This window comes from Typopeltis vanoorti, chromosome 3 (assembly GCF_054136105.1).
Source record: "Typopeltis vanoorti isolate ZY-2024b chromosome 3, IOZ_Tvanoo_1.0, whole genome shotgun sequence".
Taxonomy (NCBI): domain Eukaryota; kingdom Metazoa; phylum Arthropoda; class Arachnida; order Uropygi; family Thelyphonidae; genus Typopeltis; species Typopeltis vanoorti.
Genome location: NC_143551.1, coordinates 30816736 through 30839611, shown reverse-complemented (window position 1 = coordinate 30839611; position 22876 = coordinate 30816736). Strand labels below are relative to the sequence as shown.

General features: G+C 35.2%; 1 protein-coding gene across 2 annotated transcripts in view; it reads left to right on the top strand.

Moving 5' to 3' along the window:
- The first annotated feature begins 6338 nt into the window (after window positions 1-6338).
- The window catches only part of LOC150108019 (large ribosomal subunit protein mL62-like), a 104894-nt gene continuing 88356 nt past the window's right edge, over window positions 6339-22876 (top strand). Inside the window, exons 1-2 of one of the 2 annotated variants that reach the window (XM_090415519.1) lie at window positions 6339-6485; window positions 15233-15278. In XM_090415519.1, the coding sequence (XP_090271645.1) occupies window positions 6387-6485; window positions 15233-15278 (145 nt within the window). In that variant the 5' untranslated portion in view covers window positions 6339-6386. Of the gene's footprint in view, window positions 6501-15232; window positions 15279-22876 lie in introns of both variants that reach the window. The other variant, XM_090415518.1, reaches the window with a different exon arrangement.

Genomic DNA, 22876 nt, shown 5'->3' with positions numbered 1-22876 from the left:
ACTTGGATTCTCCCTTATGCAGTGTCACTATATTTTCTTTTCCTTCTTTCCACTCTTCTGGGACTGTTACTGGCTTCAGTCCTATGAAACATATTTGAGATATACTGGAGAATAGAACAACAGCAGAATAAATTATATACCTCTGTATATGATTTTTTAGTTATAAAAATGGTGCAGAAGTAAATGAATGGATTGACTAGATTTTTAACTTCCTTTCAATAAGAACTTTATATGTGTGTTGCAATTATTTTCCGTGGTGTAAACAGGAGCAGTTGAAATTGAAGAAAGTTCAGTTAAAATTCTGCATCCTAATTTCTCATTACTTATTGAAAAATTTCCTGATTATTATTAGTAATTGTATTTTGCGTAATTCTTTTTAATGAAATACAATTCAAGTTCTTTTAATTAAATCATATTCTTAGATTGTCAGAGCTGATATTCACTGTCACACGTTCTTCGACAATTTTTGTGTATACACTTCTAAACACTGGCATGCTCTGAAATTTCAGATTTAATTCTCTGAACGTGAATTTGGTTATGCGGATGACAGACTGATAGAAGCCAACAAGTTTAGTGTGTGAGATGCACTGCCAAAAAATGAAGGTACCATACCTGTGTCCCATAGGTTTCTGTTCTGAGGACACTGTTGTTTAATATAGATCAATAACAATTCAGGATGCAAGACGAGATATTCAATTGCTTGTTGATTATGCTAAACTGGAGAGAATGTCAGGGAGTTCTGACATCTTATTGTTACAATGGCGATTTGAATAGCATGGTGCGTTGGCCTTAAAAATGGGGATACGTGTACTTTGGCACGAGAGATGTACTAAGATTTATTATATTGAGGACGCATCTTGCAACTTATAAGGATGAATGAGAATAACTGCGTCACTTCCTTTGAGCTATACAGACCTAGTAATTTACTAACTTTGCATAATATAGTGACGATGATACTGTTTATTTTGCAAAGCCGTTTGAGAGCATACTAAATGGAACTCTGTTACAGAAATTGGAACAAATTGGAATGGGGATGAAGAAAGGAACTAGTGATATGAATACAGGAGGAATGATGGACAAATACTCAAAAGTAGTATATGGAGGAGCAGAATCCAGGAGAAAAACAAATACTAAAAATCAATATATGGAGGAAAAAGAAGTGTTACGTCCCTATCTTATGATCTTTGTTTGTTTGTCTTACAAACTGCCTTCGTCTATATTCTTCTAACTTCTATTTTCAAAACACCACCAAAATGTCTACTAATATCTGAGCTATTGTTCCCCGTAGTATCCCTAGTATTTGTATTTTAACTGCGGCCTTTGGGATATTTAGTTTAAGATATCTTATACATAAACAGAGAAAGGAACTCAAATAACTGAAAGTGTAACTATTGCAGTCGTGACACTATTTCTTAATACTCAACATTAATTCTTTAAACTTCCCGTTTCTTAACATTAATTCCCCGCGTGGTTAGGTTCGAATGTTTCTAAGCGGTGCATTGGATTTGCAATATCAGACAACTTCTTTTATCATTAAACAAAAAGTTTATTATTTCTCTAAACATGGTACATATCAAAATACACAACTAAATTACTTACATACTAAAATTAGCTTAATACAAGTAGTTGGGCTACGATTCGACAAAGGTTACTATGATCATGCCGCCACAAAATGTTTATACAAAACATGAATTCACTTAACATAAAAGTTTTAGATCATCACACATTAATAGATTATTCAGCTCCAAGTACACTTACAAATACATTTACTACACTAGCACATATTTATGACAATTCCGATTCTCTACACATCACACTAGGTATTCAAATTCCTCAGGCTACTTGGTTACTCAATTTACACTAATCAAACTCAATATTCATTAACACACAACTATGTCATTAACTTTCCTTTTACAATATAGTAGACACTCAAGATTATTAGGATAATTAATTATTCACAAATTATCAACTCTAGCTAGCTTACTTCTAACATTCTCTGTCAAACTCTAAAGTCCTATTATAATTTCTCCCTAATCACTTTAACAGTTCCGTAATATGACAATGGTATCTATCACATACAACTTCTAGTTAACATAAGACAAAATTCACAATAACTTTCTTTAGCTTCACTTATGGGCCTTCACCTTCTACTGAACGAACTTGCTTGAATAACTTCTTGCAATTCAGGGAACAACTGCGCCGTCGGCTGTACTATCCGAAACGACGACATCGATAATTTCACAGCTTCTTATGACTCTCTGGTATATTTCGCTTTCTACATAGGAATGCGGGAATAGCTTTCCCGTTCACCTTCGATTCCTTGTTGTGGCATGAGGATATATGCCATATCTCTCCACTCAGGAACACCGTGAAATCCACTAGAAAACAAAACTAAAACCACCTCGGCTATCCAAACGTTTCTTCTCTTCTCGCAAAAAGGCCTCAAGCCTCCTTGACCACCTAAACGTCTCCTCCAAGACCCAAAAAGAGCCTACTCCTCGAAAATCCAAAGTCAAAAGGAAAGAGCCTCGAAGGGGGGGTTACCAACCCTTTTTATAGCTGCTCCCCTAACGGCGCCCTTTCTTACTTCTTTTCCCCACCTCCTACTTGTTTTCCGTCTGTCTACCAATTGGGTGGCAATTTGGCCGCCATACATAATTTTGATCGGCAACTCGTAACGAAGTTCCCATCCGGGCATAGGCCCTAAGCGATATTCCGTTATTTCTCTTGTTAGCCTCTATCTTAACCCCTTTTCAAACCTTTTCTCAGAATTCTACTTAATGCTTAATCCGTAGCCTCTTACATAGCGTATTTCATGACTCATCCTTTTATACTTATGCACTTAACTCTTTCATTCTTAATCGCATTACTATATTAATTCTTAGTTAGCTACTTATTTAATATAAATCCTTGTTTAGTCATAATACATCTTAATACATTCTTTTCTTTCGTTATCTTAACTAAACAATAGACCTTTACATTTTACTCAATTTATACTGGATGCAAGAATATTACATTAACTAAATTATCCTTTTTATGCAGGGGTTTTTATTTATATTATTGATTTTTCATGTTACACCATGATAACTGAGAATACTATATTCTCAAGATATCAGGTGTAACAGAAGTGGCAAGTGGGCTGCAAAGTTCTGCGCTTGGACTGCTGCTGTTTAATTTGAACATAAATTATACAGGAAATAATCTGAAGGTACATAATCAGCTTTCCACTGATGGTGTAAAGTTGAATAAGGTAATAGTTAATGAAGGTGATGTAGAGAATAGGCTTACAGTATGGACAAAAACATAATAGATGCCTATTTTATATGGAAAAGTGTAAAATAATTCATTTTGGGATTAAAAGATACAAGCAGTGTACCACAATGAAGAAAGTGTACTACAGGAAAATGATGAAGCGAGGGACAATGAATACAGAGTTGAAGTTTAGAGGACATACTGCTACGTTATTTAGTTATTGAAACCCCCTCCCCCCAACAAGCAAATATAAGGAAGTTACCATTCCCCTTTCTAAAGCTTTGATTTGGCAACATGTGGGTTATTGTGGTGAGGTGTGGACACTTGGGTTTCTTTAAGATGAAGTGGTAGAGGGAACCTGAGGCATGTGACCAAGATTGTGACTAGCCTTTGGAATTTTCCCTATGACCAGAGGTTGTGGGATGCAAAAGTTGGTTGATATGTAGAAAAAAGGGGATATGATGAAAACATTTATGTAGAAAATTTTTTCAGGATTAATTCAGTACTTGGATAGGGAATGTACGATAAGTGGTCCTCCCCGAAAATTGGATAAGACTGTGGTCAGGAAGGGAGTGAGGACAATATATATATATATATAAAAGACTGTGGTCAGGAAGGGTGTCACATACGATATATGTATATATCGTATGTGATCCAGTCTGGTTGGCTGAGTGGTTAACGTATCCACTCGCCAGCGAAAAGGCAGGGAATTTGAATCCAGCCACGGGCATGGATATTTGTGATTGTCTCTGAAAATATTAGTGGTGGTGGCGGGCGATAGATGGCGTTGGTGTATTTGTAGCTGGTGAATTTCAGTGGTGTAGACGGAGAGTTGTGGAATATGTGCCCTCCCTCGATGAGTCTTGGAACTCCCTGGAGGTTTCACGTAATAATAGCAACATGAAAACCTGCATAGCCTTGCATAAAATATTTTCCTGTTATTTGTTAGTATAAATAATTTTGGAGCTTATTTTTTAATGTGTGTGTGTGTGTGCCCGTGTGTGAAAGGCCTATGTAGTTCAATGGAAGTGGCGCTTGCATCTTCAACTCTAGGCCACCCAAAGAGACTTCAGTTGAAGTCTAGTCGCCGACTGGAAGAACTTTTTGTAACCCTATCTTCGACCGGTTCACTAGTTAGTTGCTCTCTGACACGGGCAAACGGTATTTTGCCCGTGTCAGAGAAAAACGACCGTAGAACCCACATTAATTAAGCAGTCACATATTCTGTTAGGAATTAGGTACCAGGAGAAGGTAGCACTTACTTGCCGGTCTCTTCATCAGTGGCAACTTATGAGTTATAGTCATGGGCCAGCTATATCTGATTGGCTACTGGCAGAGATTGAATTGCCCCCCCTCAATCTCCAAAACCTAGATAGGGTTAAAAGGCCCCACCCTATAAGGGAATAAAAAAGGCGTTAGCTTATTATTATTTTAATGTGTGCGTGTGCTTTAGAAAGGTCATTCGGATTGTATATCATTGACTATATATACAGTGAGGTAGACAAATTCCAGGTAAAGAGGAATTTATAATTTATACAAATTTACAAAGAAAAATAGCCATAAAAATTAATATTTATTTAAAGGAGTAACATGGAAAAATTTCCAGAAATAATATCTATTTACAATTAAAGTTTAAGATGGGTTTAAAATTACATATCGTGTTTTCTTATGAGTGGGAGGAATCTTTTTACTGACTTTTTCAATTGAAAGTCAGTTTGTGGGAATAGATTTTTTCTCTGTGAAAATAGGAAAACCTAAATAACAGCTCAGCACACATACACAATTAATAGTCCAATGAAATTTGGAAATGGATCATGGTGTTGTATCCCAAGACCCATGTATGCAATAATATATTGTTATTATTATTATTATTATTATATGGTTATCTCCATGGAGTCAGAAGACTCATTGCAGGAGACCTAAACTATCAAAACAATATCTATCATATCTCTTCTTGAACTCATTTACAGATGAAGCACTCACAACTGAGTCAGGCATGGATATGTATTCCTGACTGCATGCCTGGTCAGTGTTTTTACCACTGTGCTATCAGCACTGCTTGTTTCATTTAACAGGCTTTCAAAGAATTACTCCATACTTCAAGGATATCTTTTTCTTCAGTTTTTATTTCACCTTTCCATTCATTCACCACTCTCCAAGCAAAAAATCTAGTTCTCACTCCCCTGTTAACCACACTTTTCCTTAATTTCCAGGGATGACCTCTTGTTCTTCCATCACTATCACACAGCTGAAATATTTCCCTTGCATCAATCTTATAATAAACTTTAAGTAATTTAAATGTTTCTATCACATCTCCTCTTCTCTGCCTATCAACCAACCTTTGTAATCCACAAGCTCTCAATCTATCAAGGTAGGGAGCATTTTTTACACCACTCAACAACTTACTCTCCTCTGAGCCTTCTTCACCAATTCCTCATCTCCAAGGAATTCAGGCAACCAGACTTGAGTACAGTAATCCAAATGTGGAAGTATCAATGCCTTATAAGAATAATAACATATTTATCTCTGGATGTTAGTGTGTTCTTCAATAACGAAGTAATCCTATGTGCTATCTTGGACACCTTAGCAATGTGTCCTCTGAACTTCAACTCCCTATCTACTAATACCCCCAAATTCCTAGTCTCATCAATCTCTTGGAGTACCATTCCATCCATATTGTACACAACTGATGATCTTTTAATCCCAAAATGCATAACTTTCCACTTTTCCACATCGAACTGACATCCATTACCATTTGCCCATTTTGCCAGCTTATTTAAATCATCCTGCAAACACTCTACATTGGCTTGATTTCTTATTGCGCTTCCCAACTTTGCATCGTCAGCAAACAACTGAACATCTCCCTTCAAGTCATTTCCTATATCATTTATGTACAAATTAAACAAAAACGGCCCAAGCACAGAGCGCTGAGGCACCACTGGTCACTTGCTTCATCTTGGACTCTGCTCCTCCATACACTACTTTCTGGTATCTCTCCATAAACCATCCTCTTATAACACCAGTTTAGTATCCATATAATATAATACCTTATTTCTCCGGCAGACGGTGCTTCGTGTGCTTTCTTCTCTGCCGTTTGATTAGATGTTGTGTTTGATGCTTCTGTTTAATGAGTGATGACTAGGTTTTTTAAAAATGTAGTAAAGTTTTTTCGATATTCTGCATTCTTTGAAAGACCGTGCAGGAGAGATAACCAATGTAGCGCTTATCATATTGTAAATCTTTCTAGGGTAATCTTATATTAGTGCAATGCTAACATTTAGGGATCATCCATAAAGAATATCACACTTATAGAATAGGGAAGTTATATAAAACCAGGACGGTAGAATTCAAAATTTTATTAGGAAAATTCTGCATTTTTTAGACCAAAAACCAATATTCTAATGTATTTAAGAAGTCAAAATAATGAAAACTTGAATGTAAGCCGAATCCATGTAATTTATAATTTGGTGTTAGTGTTACACACATCGTAATTATTGAAGTTGTGATAATATTCACGAAAATTTACTTTATTTTGCAATGTAGCATACAGAAACTGAATCATAGAAATTGAATACTTGAGGGAACTGATGAAAAATTCCAGGGGAAAAGAAAAGTGTGATATCCCTTGATGATGCACCCCTAAATGGTTTGGATAAAGATCACTTTAAATGATATAGACCGGTAAATAGTTACCAGACAGGATTATTGTAAATAATGCTTCTGAAACAGTTTTTTTTTTATTTTTTTATTTTCTAAGATAAAGAAAAATACTGTAAAAGGTATTGAAAAATTGCATATTTTTTGCTTGAATTTTTTTTATAAGATTTTTATATTTAGCCCTAGGATTCCACATTGGTATGAAAGAACATACAAGACTTGAGTGTTGTTTTTTTATGGACATTCAGTGATTTATAAGCTGTTATGTTGGATTAGCACCCACTCAATCACAAAAAGGAAGCTAAGTTCAAAGAAATAAATCTATTTGCAAGCATAATAAAAACAGTTTTCTATTTTTTTTTCCCTGCATCCTGCTTAAGCCTCAACACTAACCCAGCCTCATTTGGAAGCAAAGAGGAAGAAAAGCTTAGAGTGATAGAATTAACTTGCATATTCACAAAGTTAATGAATTTTTCACTGTTTTAGAGATTAACCACATCAACGTCAATATGGATAAAATACATAACTCCTTATACTTCGTATCCATCATATAATTCAACGTAATATCAAATGGTATTACAGTGTTAATATGCACTTCGAATCCATGATAACTTTGATGGGTGTATACACATCATGGCCAGTTAATTTTGATTATAATGGAATGTTACACTAAATGTTAAACATTATATCATGGCGAACTTCAGATATGGCACTCTCTGCCATTATTTGACATTATATGCTCATATAGCAGTAGAAACCAACCAGAGTTTATTAAATTAAAATGCCTTTATGATCTGAATTCCTCAGAAATGAGGAAGTGGTGGTGGATAGGATCCAGAGGCAAGTGACCAAATTATGACAGGTCTGTACAGTGCCTCCTGTGAGGATGTGGGCTATATACATATTAAAGGGGTTTATAGGATTGACATAATAAACTTCAAATTTCCACTCTTGGAAATTGTGTGGTTAGCAAGGGTGTGAAGATAAGATTTTTTACTTGTAGGGTGGTGAATGGTAGGAATATATTGGGGAGAGGCAAATGTGCTTCTTTAGTGCATGGCTTCAAGGAGAAGTATTAAAATAACTTTCACAGCTTATACATGTAACAAAAATTATATAGAACTTTATTTAAATAATTCCAATGTATTACATCCACTGTTACATGGACATTGTCAGGGAGAGAGCCTGTTAACTACATTCAAAGTATGAATCACAATAATGAGTCATACATCATGCACTTATTAGCTGAATTATATGATATTATACTATTAGAGTTCAAAGGAACAATTGTAGAAAGTTGTATAGATAAAAAATAATCAGCTGTGACCGAGATATGAACTAATATATGCAAGATTTATGACTCGTTGGGATTAATGTTTTTAATGTAGTTCAAGTTCTCTTTCCCCATCCCTGATGACATCCACACAATGTTGGATAGAACATATTGAAGTTTTTGAATAAAATTCTGTATAATTTTTGTTACATGTGTAAGCCATTGAAGTTATTTTAATGTCTAGTGCACATGTTCCATTAGAACTATCAAGCAGAAATATAGTTGACAAGCTTAGGTGTTGGGCATTATTCATAATTTATTTTAATGTTATTACAACACCAAAATATTAAACTATAAAAGGATGTTCATTGACTAGCTTATATTTCTCTGGATTTAAAACTAGCATTCGCAGAATACAACATATTACAGTTTAAACCCAACAGTGAGGGACCGACTGACTTGGCCTACTATGGACAAACAGGAAGATCCATTACCATCCACCTCTGAGAACATAAGAAATATGTTCACTACCATTATTATGGCAAGTCAGGACTGACAGACCACATTTTGTATACCCTTCACACAGGATTAGATGGAAGAAAACCAATGTGCTATACAGAAGTCATTACAAGTAGAGATGTTTTTAGATCAGCAATGGCTACCGAGCATTCTCCTAATCTTAATGAATATGGCATGTTAATTTGCCAAAAATTTGGGAGACAGTCACCTTAAGATAATTTTCTACACAACTGTAATAACATCTTTTATAAAACCTTAGAGGGTGACAAATTAAGACATGAGTTTGACAATTTGAATTGTTTCACTTACTCAGCGTTATGTGTAAATTGCAGTTTGTGTTCTGAGGGTAGTAGTTTGAAATCCAGGGAAACATATGCTAGTCAATAAATATTCGTCTATAATTTAGAATTTTGCTTTGGTTCTGTGATACTGTTAAAATAAGTTATAAATATGAACGAAGGAGAAGTATGATAGCTAGTGTGTAAATAACGATTAATTTGATCTCCCCTGATGAGTCTGACTCCATAGAGATGCCTGTGAAAATGATTCCAAACAATAACTTAATAAACACTAAGCAGTAAGTTAATAAAATTCGCCAATTACTTCTCTCTCTTTTAAGAATGTTGGGCTTCGTTAATTTAAAGACGACAGTTTTAGCTGAAACTTTTTGAAGATTCTGGAGGCATATATCACATATGAAATGGGCATTCTTTGTTTTATTATTATTATTATTATTATTATTAAACAAGACCTCATGGAGTCAAAGACTCATCTAGGAGGTCCTTTTATCTCACACACATCTCATCATACCGGGTCTTAAACACATTCAAACTCCTTGCAGACACCACACTCTCAGGCAAGGCATTCCAATCATTCACAACTCTGCACGAAAAAACCTGCCTCTCACTCCCCTACTCACACCCTCTTTATACAGTTTCCAGGGATGACCTCTGGTTCTCCCCTGATCTCCCACTATTCGCTGTAGAACTTCTCCACCATTGATCCTATAGCAACCCCTTACCAACTTGTAGGTCTCTATCATATCTCCCCTCTTCCTTCTCTCCACTAGTCTCTGCAAATTACATCTTTTCAATCTTTCCTCATACTCGACATTCCAGAGGTCAGAAACTACCTTAGTCAGTCGCCTTTGGACCCTTTCCAACATCTCCTCATCCTTCTGAAAACCAGGTGACCAAATCTGGGCACAATAGTCCATGTGTGGCCTAATCAATAGTGATTTAGAGTATTTATAAGTAAAACTGTTCATTAATTTTTTAATCACTTTAGGATTATATCTATTTAGAAACTTGGTATTTAAATACCATGTTCCTAACTAGCTACAGTTTCAAAGTGATTCAAACAAAACAAAAGTTTTTATCCCTCCAGATTTCTCAACAATACAAAAAATTTAAATTTCTGAAAGATGGGATTTTGCCATGTTCAGAGGCACCTTATGTGAAAAATACCTCTGAATGTGGTGCCAGAATCTCAAGAAATTCCTACTAAATATCACTTTTAAATGATCAATAAATTCTGGTAATTACATCCTTCTTTTAAAGATAAACTTACCTTTTTTTTTTGTGTGTGTGTGTGGTGTATACCAAGTCACTTGTTAATATCACTCAGGAAAATGGTCATTTGTCAGAGAAAAATAGAACTGTGAATACCTCATGTTAAGTATAAAGCATAGTAAGGATCAAACTTATAAAGCCATACAAGTCTAAATTTGATCACCATGGTGTTGATACCACCATAGAATATTTAAGGCTACTGTATGCTGAAGTATATTGAGATATATTTAATTGAAGAAATCCAAGTACAAATTACAAGAGTGACTTTACACTCCAAGTGTGGGAAATTATAATATCAAACAACACAACATTTTTTTTTTTTACATTATAGCTTTTTAAGTGTTTTGGTTTTGACCAAGTATACCTATGCTAGCTTAAGAATTATAGCCATTGTTAGCACTGGAGAAATTTAGTTTAATTAGACATTTAATTTTTAAAATTAAATTTAATTAGACCTGGCATACCAAATTAATATCATACAGCCAGCAGCTGGGTGCCCATTTTCCACTCTACTCAGGCTTTCCACTGTCATAGGACGACTTTCTGTAATCATATTATTAGCTTTGCTGAAAATATGATTATAGAAAGTCATCCTATGACAGTGGAAAGCCTGAGTAGAGTGGAAAATGGGCACCCAGCTGCTGGCTGTATGATGTTAGTTTGGTATGCCAGGGCTAATTAAATTCAGTGGTTTAGCCTTTCGTTATGAAAGATTCTGAAGCTTGAAACATTTAAGCACTATAAGGTCTGTAATAAGCATCAGTATGAATTAGACTTGAGATCAGTTAATTATATCTAGAAAAGTAATTTTGTTGTTTTATAATTATGCCACAGGTATCTTTTAATTATATCTAGTATGTCTAGTCTTCAAAGGTACCTGTGGCATAACTATATAACAACAAAATTACTTTTCTAGATATAATTAACTGATCTCAAGTCTAAATCATAGTGATGCTGATTACAGACCTTATAGTGCTTGGGTAGTGCTTAAATGTTTCAAGCTTCAGAATCTTTCATAATGAATGGCTAAACCACTGATCTCTGTATGGTTCTCAGTCAGGTGGGTGAGATTTTGAACCATGTTAACCTCATTGCTTATGGAACATAGTCGTCTTATTCTACAAGAAAAATATCATTTTGCTTACTTTTATCTTTTATAATACCCAAATAAGATCAGATTTTATATTTTGAGTTGATTTATATCTCCAATCTTCATGGAGCAAACAAGTCACATTTGTAACACCCTTAGCACCCCCCCCCTCCAACCCAAATTGTCTTTGGTACCTTTTTCTACTAAAGTCATTACTTACTTCCTCCTTTGGCTGCAATTCATATACAAATATACCCATCTTTCACTGGGAAGTGAACTGACGTAAATTTCCCCAAAATGCTTGACTGTTATTTTCTGGTATTTTCATAGGTGTACATAACACAATTATGATAATACTATTATTCATTTATTATTAATACTAAAATTAATCATATGAGTAATTTTTAATGCTACATGACTGAGTTTGTTATTGCTAGCATCTTATTTACAATTTTCTTCCAGATGAATCTGATATTTATCAAGCAGCCTAATGTTGTCAGATCTTGAAATTAGGTCTTTTAATGTACTAATAACTACATTAATTAATCTACTAGATCCTAATCTTCCTCTGAATTGCTTCTGCCAGTATGGCATTAAGCAATTGCTTTGTTAACTTTTCCTCTCTCATCACACTGAAGTGACTATATCACCTTTTTGTTCTGCTCACATATTTCACTGGCCTGGTTGGCTGAGTGGTTAGCATATCCGCTCTCCAGCCAAAAGGCTCCGAGTTCAAATCCTGCCATGGGCATGGATGTTTGTGATTGTCTGTGGAAATATTAGTGGTGGGCCGTAGATGGCGTTGGTGTGGATGGTAGTTGCAATTTGCAGTAGTTGTGGAGTGGGTACCCTCCCTTGATGAGTTTTTGAACTCCTTGGAGGTATCACATAATAATAATAATATTTGAATCTTCATTTTTAATATGATTCTGCCATTGATATGACCTGTTCACTGCCCTAATTTCCCTTAGACCTATAGAAACTGTCAAGCCTAGTTTTTGATCATCTGCTTTATTTCTAACCCAACCTTCAGATTCATAAGTTAATCCTTCATTGGTGAAGAATCAGTTAGCTCTACCCATACCAGTTTTGTTTATTCTACAAGAATAAACAAAATTGGTATGGGGAGACCCTATGGAGTCACAGACTCATCTAGGAGGTCCCTCTTGTCATACACACAGCTCATCATACTTCCTCCTATCCACTAAACTTGGCAAATTACATCGCCAAACCAAAATGCAAAACGTGAGAAAAATTTGGCTTGTTCGGATTAATTTGTTCACTACTGTATTAGACTCCATAATTTATCAAAATGAATGCTGATCACTGTGTAACATTAAAAGAAAAGTAGTTTATTGAGTTTGAAGCTTAAGGCTATTGCATAATGGAGATTATGGTGACCTTATAATTGCAGAGTAGAGTGTAAACACTGCACAGTTTATAAATTAGTAGTTATATTACAGAGAGGATAAAGTATGCGAGTCACTTACGTGGATTAACAATTCCATGTATCTACATACAGTAAATGAAGATGAGGTAAAGAGTGTAGTAATCAGATTTAAAAAGGTAGGAGGGGTGTAACCATATAAATGTCGAAAAACAAAATATTTCATAAACATAAGTTAAAGTTCTTTATACATATATTAATAAGACTTTTGAACATGGGTTTATAGAACACTTAAAGATTGCTTCAGTTATTCTGCTATATAAAGGAAGTAACAGAAATGAAATCAGAAATTATAAACCAATATCTATACTATCCACAGTGTCAAAGGTTATTGAAATCCTAATGAAAAAATGATTAAATAGCTATCTAAATACTATATCCTTTAACACATTTAATCAATACAAGTTTAGATCCGGATTGAGTACCGAAAAGTGCTATTGGAGTTCATAGAACAGTTTATAGTGGAATAAATAAAGGAATATACACAGCAGCTGTTTTTCTTGATATATCTAAGGTGTTCGACTGTGTTCATCATGACCTACTACTACTACTGAAAATGTCTAGATACGGCATTAGAGGAGTTACTAAAGACTGGTTCAAATCCTATCTGAATAATAGAAAACAGTATACCAGCTACAGGACATTCAATAACACAACAAAATAATAAAATACTGAGTCCTGCAGTTCGGTGCTAGGACTCATCCTGTTTTTGATATGTGTTAATGATCTGTATAAATACAAACTTTTTGGCAAAATGATATTGTTTGCTGATGATATGGCATTAATATACACTTTGAGGATTTAGAAAATCAGATTAACCGTGATATGTTGAAACTAAATAAGTGGTTTAGCGATAATAGTGTTAAAATTAATATCAATAAAATGAGATATATGTACTTCATGTTAACAGATATGCTAGATCACAATGTACCGTAAAATGGTATGTAATGAAATGTTGTGATATCCTTGTAACTGTAGCTTAGTCAAACAAAAACAAAACAAAATTAGTCAAGTATTTGGGCCTCCATATCAATAGCAATCGGAAACGGAACTCCCACATTACATTTTTAACAAGTAAGTTGAGGTTCTAATTAACAGAATATATTATTTTAAAAAATTTGCACATGCAGCATTCTTAAGATGCTTATACTATTCTTGGGTAAATTCCTCACTGCAATATGGTATCACCTGTTGTGGTGGAGATTACTACAACAATCTGCTTCCTCTGATACGAATACAAAATAGAATAATTAGAGCTATAGCCATTACTGACTTTGCACATTAAATCAACAAACTTGTTTCATAATATTTTGCCATCACAGAAACTATCTTTATTGTTGTTATATATAATATTATTATATATATAATATTATTATATAATATTATTAATATTATTATATATAATATAAGTGCCTCCGTAGCACAATTGGAAGAACAACGGTACATTGCGCCCTTCAATTGGAATAGGCCTAAGTTCAATTCTCGTCGCGACGGGAGGAATCTTTATCTGGACGATTTCAATCGAAGGTGAGTTAGCCGATCTCATACAGAGGTAGCAGGGTTTTTTCCTCCCGGAAACTCGGGTTTTTTATCGCGCATACAGACAAATCGGCCCTTCAGAACACACACAATTTACAGACAAAAAATACTAGTTGTGGTAGTGGTGGAGGTGGGCGTTGATGGAGATGATTCATAGTAGAGGTTCGGTGTAGTGGTTGAGACAGTTGTAGGTGTCCTCCCGCGATGAGTCTTCGGACTCCTTGGAGGTGTCGCGAATAATAATAATAATATAAGAAAGAATGCTGTAAGTTTTTCGGTATTAATGTAGACTGGTTTATGCTTGGGCGAGAACTTGCTGGTAACTCAAACTGAAAATTTTCATAAATCCTTTGAATACCTGGCAACAATCAGCTACAATAAACTCCCAAATGAAATAAAATCAATAACCTCAGAATATGCTTTAAGAAAAAGATTGAGAGACTATCTCATGGGACTAAATAATGTTGGCCTTTATTTTAAATGTTATATCATAATTATAACTTAACTTAATTATAACTTATAACATTATCATAGTTATAACTTAATTATATCATAAGTGATCACTATAACTTATATATCATGTCCAATTATGATTCTAATATATTACAAGTATATACCATGTTATGTGTGCCCTCATAGATACAGTGGCTGTATCATGCAAATTTAATCTTCTAGTAACCAGTATGGCTACGGCCTTTGATTACACGTAAAAAAAAAAATAAATAAATAAAATATGTAAAAACTCACTAACTTATTTTAAACCTTTGCATAAACTATGAAAACTATCAGATAATGTATTTTACCCTATTTGTATATACATGAGGAACATATTTTTATTTGTTTATAACAAACAATCAGCCAAATTAATGCTTTTGCATTTACAGATTCAAAAGGATACAGAAGATGTATTTTCTGGTAACGTACCAGTTGGTAAGTGTATACATTATGTATAAAAATACAAAAAATACACTATGCATGTCTTTTTCCAACCCCTTCCCCAATTAGTTTATTTCTCTTAATATACATACATACATCATCATCAAATTCCTGCCATGTACCCTCAAGGGGTGTACAGGATATGACACTACTACATGAAAAAATACATCATTACTAACTTCCTATCTACAATTTTCCTCCAAATCAGTCTGTTACTTGTCAAGACTCCAACATTATCAGATCTTATATTTCTATCGTCTAAGGCACTTTGTACCGTATCAATCCACCTATATCTTGGTCTTCCTCTGGGTCGTTTTCTTGCCAACCTGGCAGAGAACACTTGTTTTGCTAATCTTTCCTCTCCCATTCTATTTAAGTGACCATACAACCCGAGATTAGCTCTGCTAACGCATTCCTGGATGCAGACAATGTCAAGTTCTTTCCTAATATCCTCATTTTTAATTTAATATGATATTGCCATTGATGCCATCTGTTCACGCTTCTAATCTTTCTCAGGACTCTCATATCTGCGGTCTCTAGTCTTTGGTCAAGTGTTTTACTTCTGACCCAGCTCTCAGATCCATAAGTTAAAACTGGTTTGAACACTGTCTTGTATACAGCTAATTTAGTGTTCCGACTAATTTCTCTCTTATTCCATATGAATTTATTCAATTGACTTCCCACCATACCAGCTTTGCTGATTCTGTTGTCTATTTCTATATTTAATTTACCATCTTCAGTAAAAATCGTGCCTAAGTAGCTGAAATGTTTTACTTGTTCCACAGGTTCTCCATTCACAACACAGTTGACATTTTCAATGATTCTGCCTATTTTCATTATCTTTGTCTTTTTATTGCTGACCTTCATACCATATCTATTACAACAGCTATTCAATTTAGTCAGAGAATCTTGCAGGCTTGTAGCAGATTTATTTAGAAGTATAACATCATCCGCATAAAGCAAAGAGCTCACATTAACATCTCCAATTTTGATATCAGGTTTAATACCACTTTCCTTCATAATGTGATCCATATAGATAATGAATAACAGAGGGGATAAGGTACATCCTTGTCTCACGCCAGATTTAACATTAAACCATCTTCCTGTACTTCCTTCACTTCTAACTGCTGACTTACAACTCAAATAAAGACTAAGTATTGTTTGATATAATGCCCCATTGACACCATATAACTGCAGCATATTGAATAGCTTCTCTCTTGGCACCTTGTCATATGCCTTTTCCAAATCGACAAAACTTAAATACAGATCTTTGTTATATTCCCATGCTTTCTCGACTATTTGTCGTAAAGTGAAGATATGATCCTGACAGCCTCTATTTGGCCTGAATCCAGCTTGTTCTTCACCAAGCTTTTCTTCCACAATTCTTCTCAACCGTTTCTCAAGTATACTTGCATAGATATTGCCAGGAACACTCAGCAGGGAAATACCTCTGTAATTCTCACATTCAGTTTTATTTCCCTTTTTATATATGGTACTATGAGAGCTCTACTCCAATCATCGGGAATTCGTCCCTCTGTCCAGGCTTCTTGAACTATGCAGTGCAGCCACTGTAATACTTTTATACCACCATACTTCAGCATTTCTGGTCGATTATCATCTACTCCCGCTGCCTTTCCACATTTCAAGCCTTTGATGGCTTTTTCTACTTCAAGTATGGATATGTATTCCTGACTGCATGCCTGGTCAGTGTTTTTTATCACTGTGCTGTCCTCACTGCTTGTTTCATTTAGCAATTTTTCAAAGTAATTACTCCATACTTCAAGGATATCTTTTTCTACTGTTTTCATGTCACCTTTATCATCTCTAACTCCTTTTACAGCACTCTTTCCTCTATTCCTAAGTTTCTTCAACAACCTCCAGAATATTTTGCCACCTTCTTGATATTTATTTTCTATATTCTTGCCAAAGTCCTCCCATGACTTTTGTTTAGCTAGTTTTACACACTGTTTAGCTTTCTTACATTTGTCTCTGTATTCTGTAAGAGTAAAAGCCGACTTATTTGCCAGGAACTTTTGATATGCTTTCTTCTTTTCCTTCACTGCCTCTGTCTACCAGGGTGTTCCGATTTTTTTTCCCTTGCACACAAACTCACCACATGCCTCTCTGGCAGAATCAATCAATGTTTTCTTCAGAGTTTGCCACTGAATCTCCAAGGTTTGATTCCTGTTCTCAAACTCTTTCATTTTCTTTTCAATAATCTTTCTGTATTTTAGTCTAGAGTTCACATCTGAGAGCTGCTCAACTTTTATTCGCTTTAAAACTTTCTTACATGTTATTCTTTTCAATATGAAATTCAATTTTATCCTGCTCAAGACTAAATAGTGATCACTTCCAATTTCAAATCCTCTGTACACTCTGGTGTCCTGCACCAGGGAGAAAACATCACTATCAACTCAACAATAACATAGTCAATGAGACTTTTCTTATTCCTAGCCTGTTCTCTCCATGTGAATTTGTGCACATTTTTATGTTGGATCATGGTGTTAGTAATAACCAGTCCATTGTCCTGAGCAGAAATCCAACAGATATTTGCCATTATTATTAGCTTTGCTCTTTTCTCCAAATTTTCCCAAAATATTTTTGTATGTCTCACAATCATTTCCTACTCTGCTATTTAGATCCCCAACAAGGACCAATTTTTCATTGTGTCAGTTGCTTTTTCTAAAGCCTCAAAAAATTCCTCCACTTCTAACTTAGTAGAACCTTCTGTGGGACCATAGGCACAAATAAATCTCATTGTCCAGTTCCCCATTCTCATATTTGCCCACATTACTCTACTTGAGACTGACTGCCATTCAAGAAGATTAGCCTCGTATTTAGTGTTGAATACTATGGCTACTCCTTCTTTTCCTTGATTGTCATTGCCTGAATATAACATTTTGTATTTATTGCTCAGAAAGATCTCACCAGTTTTGGTCTTTTTTGTTTCAGTCACCCCTATTATGTAGATCTGGTACTTATCTAATTCCTCAGCTAGCTCCATTTCTTTGCCATTCAGGCTTCTTACGTTGATAGTACCGATCTTTAACTCTGGTGATGTTGAGTTGGGGTTTGTTTTCAGATTTGTTCCAGTAGCTGACTTTTTGATGTTCGCCCTGGTTCCCTGGCGAAAACATATACATACATACACATATACATACCTCCTTATTTCTCTCTCTTTCTTCCATTTTGACTAACATTTCCCAGTTATGATAAACCATAAACCACAGAAAATTATACATAAACAAAAATTGTCCATTTTAGATTTGTGCATTATATTGCATTATTAAAGATTTTGGTCTTTTCATATTCGTATTATCTCTATCATTTTGCTTTGCAGCATATCAAAATAATAGGAAGAAATGATTGAATTAGTTTTACATTTTATTATATATTAGGACCTCTGAGGAGTTGGGAAGAACCCTTTGCAGGTCTAGCAATGCCAGAATACCTATCATTTCACTCCTTGTAAGCACTCATTGAAGATGCACCTGAACTTCACGTGGTTCCTAACTAAAACCTTGACTCAATTTCCGAGGATGATCCTAAGTTCGCCCACCTACCCACTTCAAAATCTCCCTTGTATCTATAACTGTGTCAACTCTACCTCTCACTAATTTGCATGTTTCTGTCATCTTCTATTTCTCCAACTTTGATGACCACATTCCTTTTGTTTTCATATAAAAATTCCACAGATAATGTCTTGGTAATCACTGCTGAATCTTTGCAATTGTTTCCTGATCTCTACAGACTCTATATCTGAAACTATGTAGCACAGTAATCCAAATGTGGTAATATCAAAGCCTTGTAAAAGTGAGAGGATAACTTTTTTTTTTATTCTTACAGGTTAGCATTTTCATCAACACTTCAGTTATTTGACTTGATGTAACTGTTTTAGCAGCATAGCCTCTAAACTTTAATTCACTGTCTGTTGCCATCCTTAAGTCTCTAGCTTCATTACTCACAACCAATTCCTGTAAATGAAATATTCATAGATATGATAAAGGTCTATAAACTTTCTAATGGTTTAGTTTGAATTTTAGTTTAGGTTTGAAAGGGGTTAGAGCTAGGTTCTTCTCTCAGAGATCAGTGAGTGAGTGAGTGGAATAGTTTGTCTTTAGGGGTAATGAGTGTATCTAGTGTGAAAGATTTTAAGAGAAGATAAGACATCTGGTTTGGGTGATTTATAGCCTACCTTGATGAGTCCTTGACTCCCTAGTGGTCTCAAATAATAATAATAATACTGTAGTGTTCAAAAGATTTCTAAGGCTAATAAATTACTTTTTCTGGAGTACAATTTCTCAGAAATTTTTTTTTGGCACCAGCTACCAGCATATTCATTGAAAGAGTTTTATCGAATTCCGCTGTGGGCATGGATGTTTGTCTATGAAAATAGTGGTGGACAGTAGATGCCGTTGGTGTAGTCGGTTCATTGGGGGATTGAGTGGTGGAGACAAGGCTGTAGAATAGGTGTCCTCTCTCGATGAGTCTTTAGACTCCCTGGAGGTGTCATGTAGTAATAATGATAATAATATAGGTGGATTGATACGGTAAAAAGTGCCTTAGAAGATAGAATTATAAGATCTGATAATGTTGGAGTCTTGACAGGTAACAGACTGATTTGGAGGAAAATTGTAGATAGCGATGTAAATTTTTCATGGTACGTGGAGGCAGGAATTTGATGATGATGATGGCCAAATCATGGTTCAGCACATCCCTAGCTATGTTTATATAGATTTCAAAATATCCTGAATATCTCCAATTTGTCTTCTGTTTACATACCATCCCTGTCTTATCAGTCACTGTTTTTTTTTTCACCTGGATGATATGCACTTGCAAAGTGACCACTCCATAAAATACTTCCATAATGATTCTTCACTACATCGCATATATTTATAAGTGCAGCACAGCAAAAGAACTTGTTGGGATTTCCTTATTATTTTCCACATATTACTAACATCTTCTCCCTGTATTTTTTAAGCAACAGCACAGTTCCAGTTTGCCATAGTCACCAACTTTTCTAGTTTGCATGAACACTCTCTCCATTTGGAGGCATAGTGATTACCTTGGTTATTGTAAATTCTCTGATGCAATCACAAAATCCAGTGCTCTCAAACACTGGGTACTTTGCATTACATTCTGATCTTAGGTTATCTGTTTTAGGTTATCATAGCCTGTGCAGCTCAGTGGATGTGGCGTTTGCACACCACGGCACTTGACCACACGAAGGAAGACTTTGTTTCGAATCTAGTTGTTGACTAGAGGAAATTTTTCTAAGCCTTTTTTCGACCGGTTCCTGAGTAAGTCGATCTCTGGCACGGGCAGGCGGGTTTTTTCTCCCGGAAACTCGGGTTTTTCGTCCCGTATACTCAAGAAAATCGACCGCAGAACCCACGTTATTTCAGACATTAAATATATTGTGTTAGGGTTCACGAGATGGTGGCACTTGTTGAGCTGTCTCTCTCTCTTCACTGCATGCCGCTTAATTAGTGATAGCCTTGGGCCAGCTATCTCTGATTGGTTGCCAGTGGAGATTGAACCGCCCACTCAGTCTCCAAAAGTTAGATAGGGCTAAAAAATGGCTTTGCCTACTCCCTATACAGGAACAAAATGGCATTAGATAATTTTTTTTTTATCTCAAAAGCTACATAAGTTACGTTTCTTCCTGCTTTCAGTCTGCATCCTCATCATCAAACTCCTGACATATACTCTTAGTAGGGTGTACAGGATATTATGATAGTACTGCATGAAAAAGTTACATCATCACTAACTTCCTGTCAACAATTTTTTTTCCAAATTAACCTGTTATCTGTGAACATTCTATTATTATCAGATGTTATATTTTTGTTTTCTACGACACTTTTTACTTTATCAATCCACATACATCTTGGTCTTTCTCTGAGTCTTTTTCCTACTATATTGGCAAAGAACACTTGTTTTGCTAACCTTTTCTTTCCCATTCTGTTTAGTGCTGCTAAAACATTCCTGAATGATAACAATATCAATTTATTTCCTAATACTGTTATCATCATTTTTAATACGATACTGCCACTGATGCCATCTGTTCAGTCCTCACATCTTTCTCAGTACCCTCATATCTGTGACCTCCAGTCTTTGATCAAGGATTTTATTTCTCTTAAGCTCTCAGATCCATAAGTTAAAATTGGTTTGAACACTATCTTATATACAACTAGTTTAGTGTTTTGACTAATTTCTCTTTTATTCTATATAAATTTATTCACTTGATTTCTTACCATACTAGTTTTGCTAATTCTGCTATTTCCAAATTTAATTTCCATCTTCACTAAAAATGATGCCTAAATAGATGAAATGTTTTACTTGTTCTTTAGGTTCTCCATTCAGGATGCAGCTGAAGTTTCAATGTTTCTGCCTATTTTCATTGCATTCCCCCATTGTGATTACTTGCTCTGTGCTCATTGAGCTAATTTGGAGATGCATATTATCCACATCTTTTTCTCCACCTGACCAACAGCAGCAACTAGTTATATGTTTTGTCCTGTTGGCTTTTACACACTAGATAGCTTCAAATGCATTGCTTGTCTCAGCAGTAGTTTCGGAGCCTATGCAGCTCAGTGGAAGTGGCGTTTGCACTCCATGGCACTTCACAGCACAAGGGAAGACTTTGTTTCGAATCTAGTCGGCGACTAGAGGAAATTTTTCTAAGCCTTTTTTCGACCGGTTCCCAAGTTAGTCAATCTCAGGCACGGGCAAGCAGGTTTTTTCTCCTGGAAACTCGGGTTTTTCGTCCCGTAAACTCAAGAAAATCGACCATAGAACCCACACTATTTCAGACATTAAATATATTGTGTTAGGGACCACAAGATGGCAGCACTCTCTAGCCACCTTCACTGCGTGCTGTTTAATTAGTGATAGCCTTGGGCCAGCTATCTCTTATTGGCTACCATTGGGATTGAACTGCCCACTCAGTCTCCAAAAGTTAGATAGGCCTGAAAAAAAAAAAAAAAAAAGGCCTCACTTACTATATATGGAAATAAAAGATGTTAGCTGATTTTTTAAAATTTTTTTTTAGAACAGTATGAGCTAAAACTAGGTTTTACTACTTGCAGTTCTTCTGTTATCATTAGCAATACCCCACCACCCTTTCACCAGTCTTGTGCTCTCTATCCTCTCTAAAAATACAGTATTCCTGAATAATTCAGGAATATAGTATATAAAAATACAGTATTGAGAAATTTTCTGAAACTAGAGTTTTATGTTGCTTTTTAATAATAGTAATGATGGAAATAGCAAAGCTTATTGAGGGATGGAGAGGGGGGGGGTAGCTCCATCACTCAGTAAGCCTTGTTATTGGGTGATAGTATATTCCTCTATCAACCAGGTCTCATTAAATTCTTGGCTAGCATAAACAAATTCTAGAAACTTATCCCCTTTGTTTTACTTTTGACATTAGTATACATGCATTGCAATATCTCCTTGAGTCCACAAGTATCCTGGAATCTTTTAATGAGGGTTTCATTCAGATTTGAGACATGAGAAATTTCATTCAGCATTCTATATATATTTTTCATGCTCACACTCATTCTCAGTCTGCATCCTCCCTGGTAGCTTCA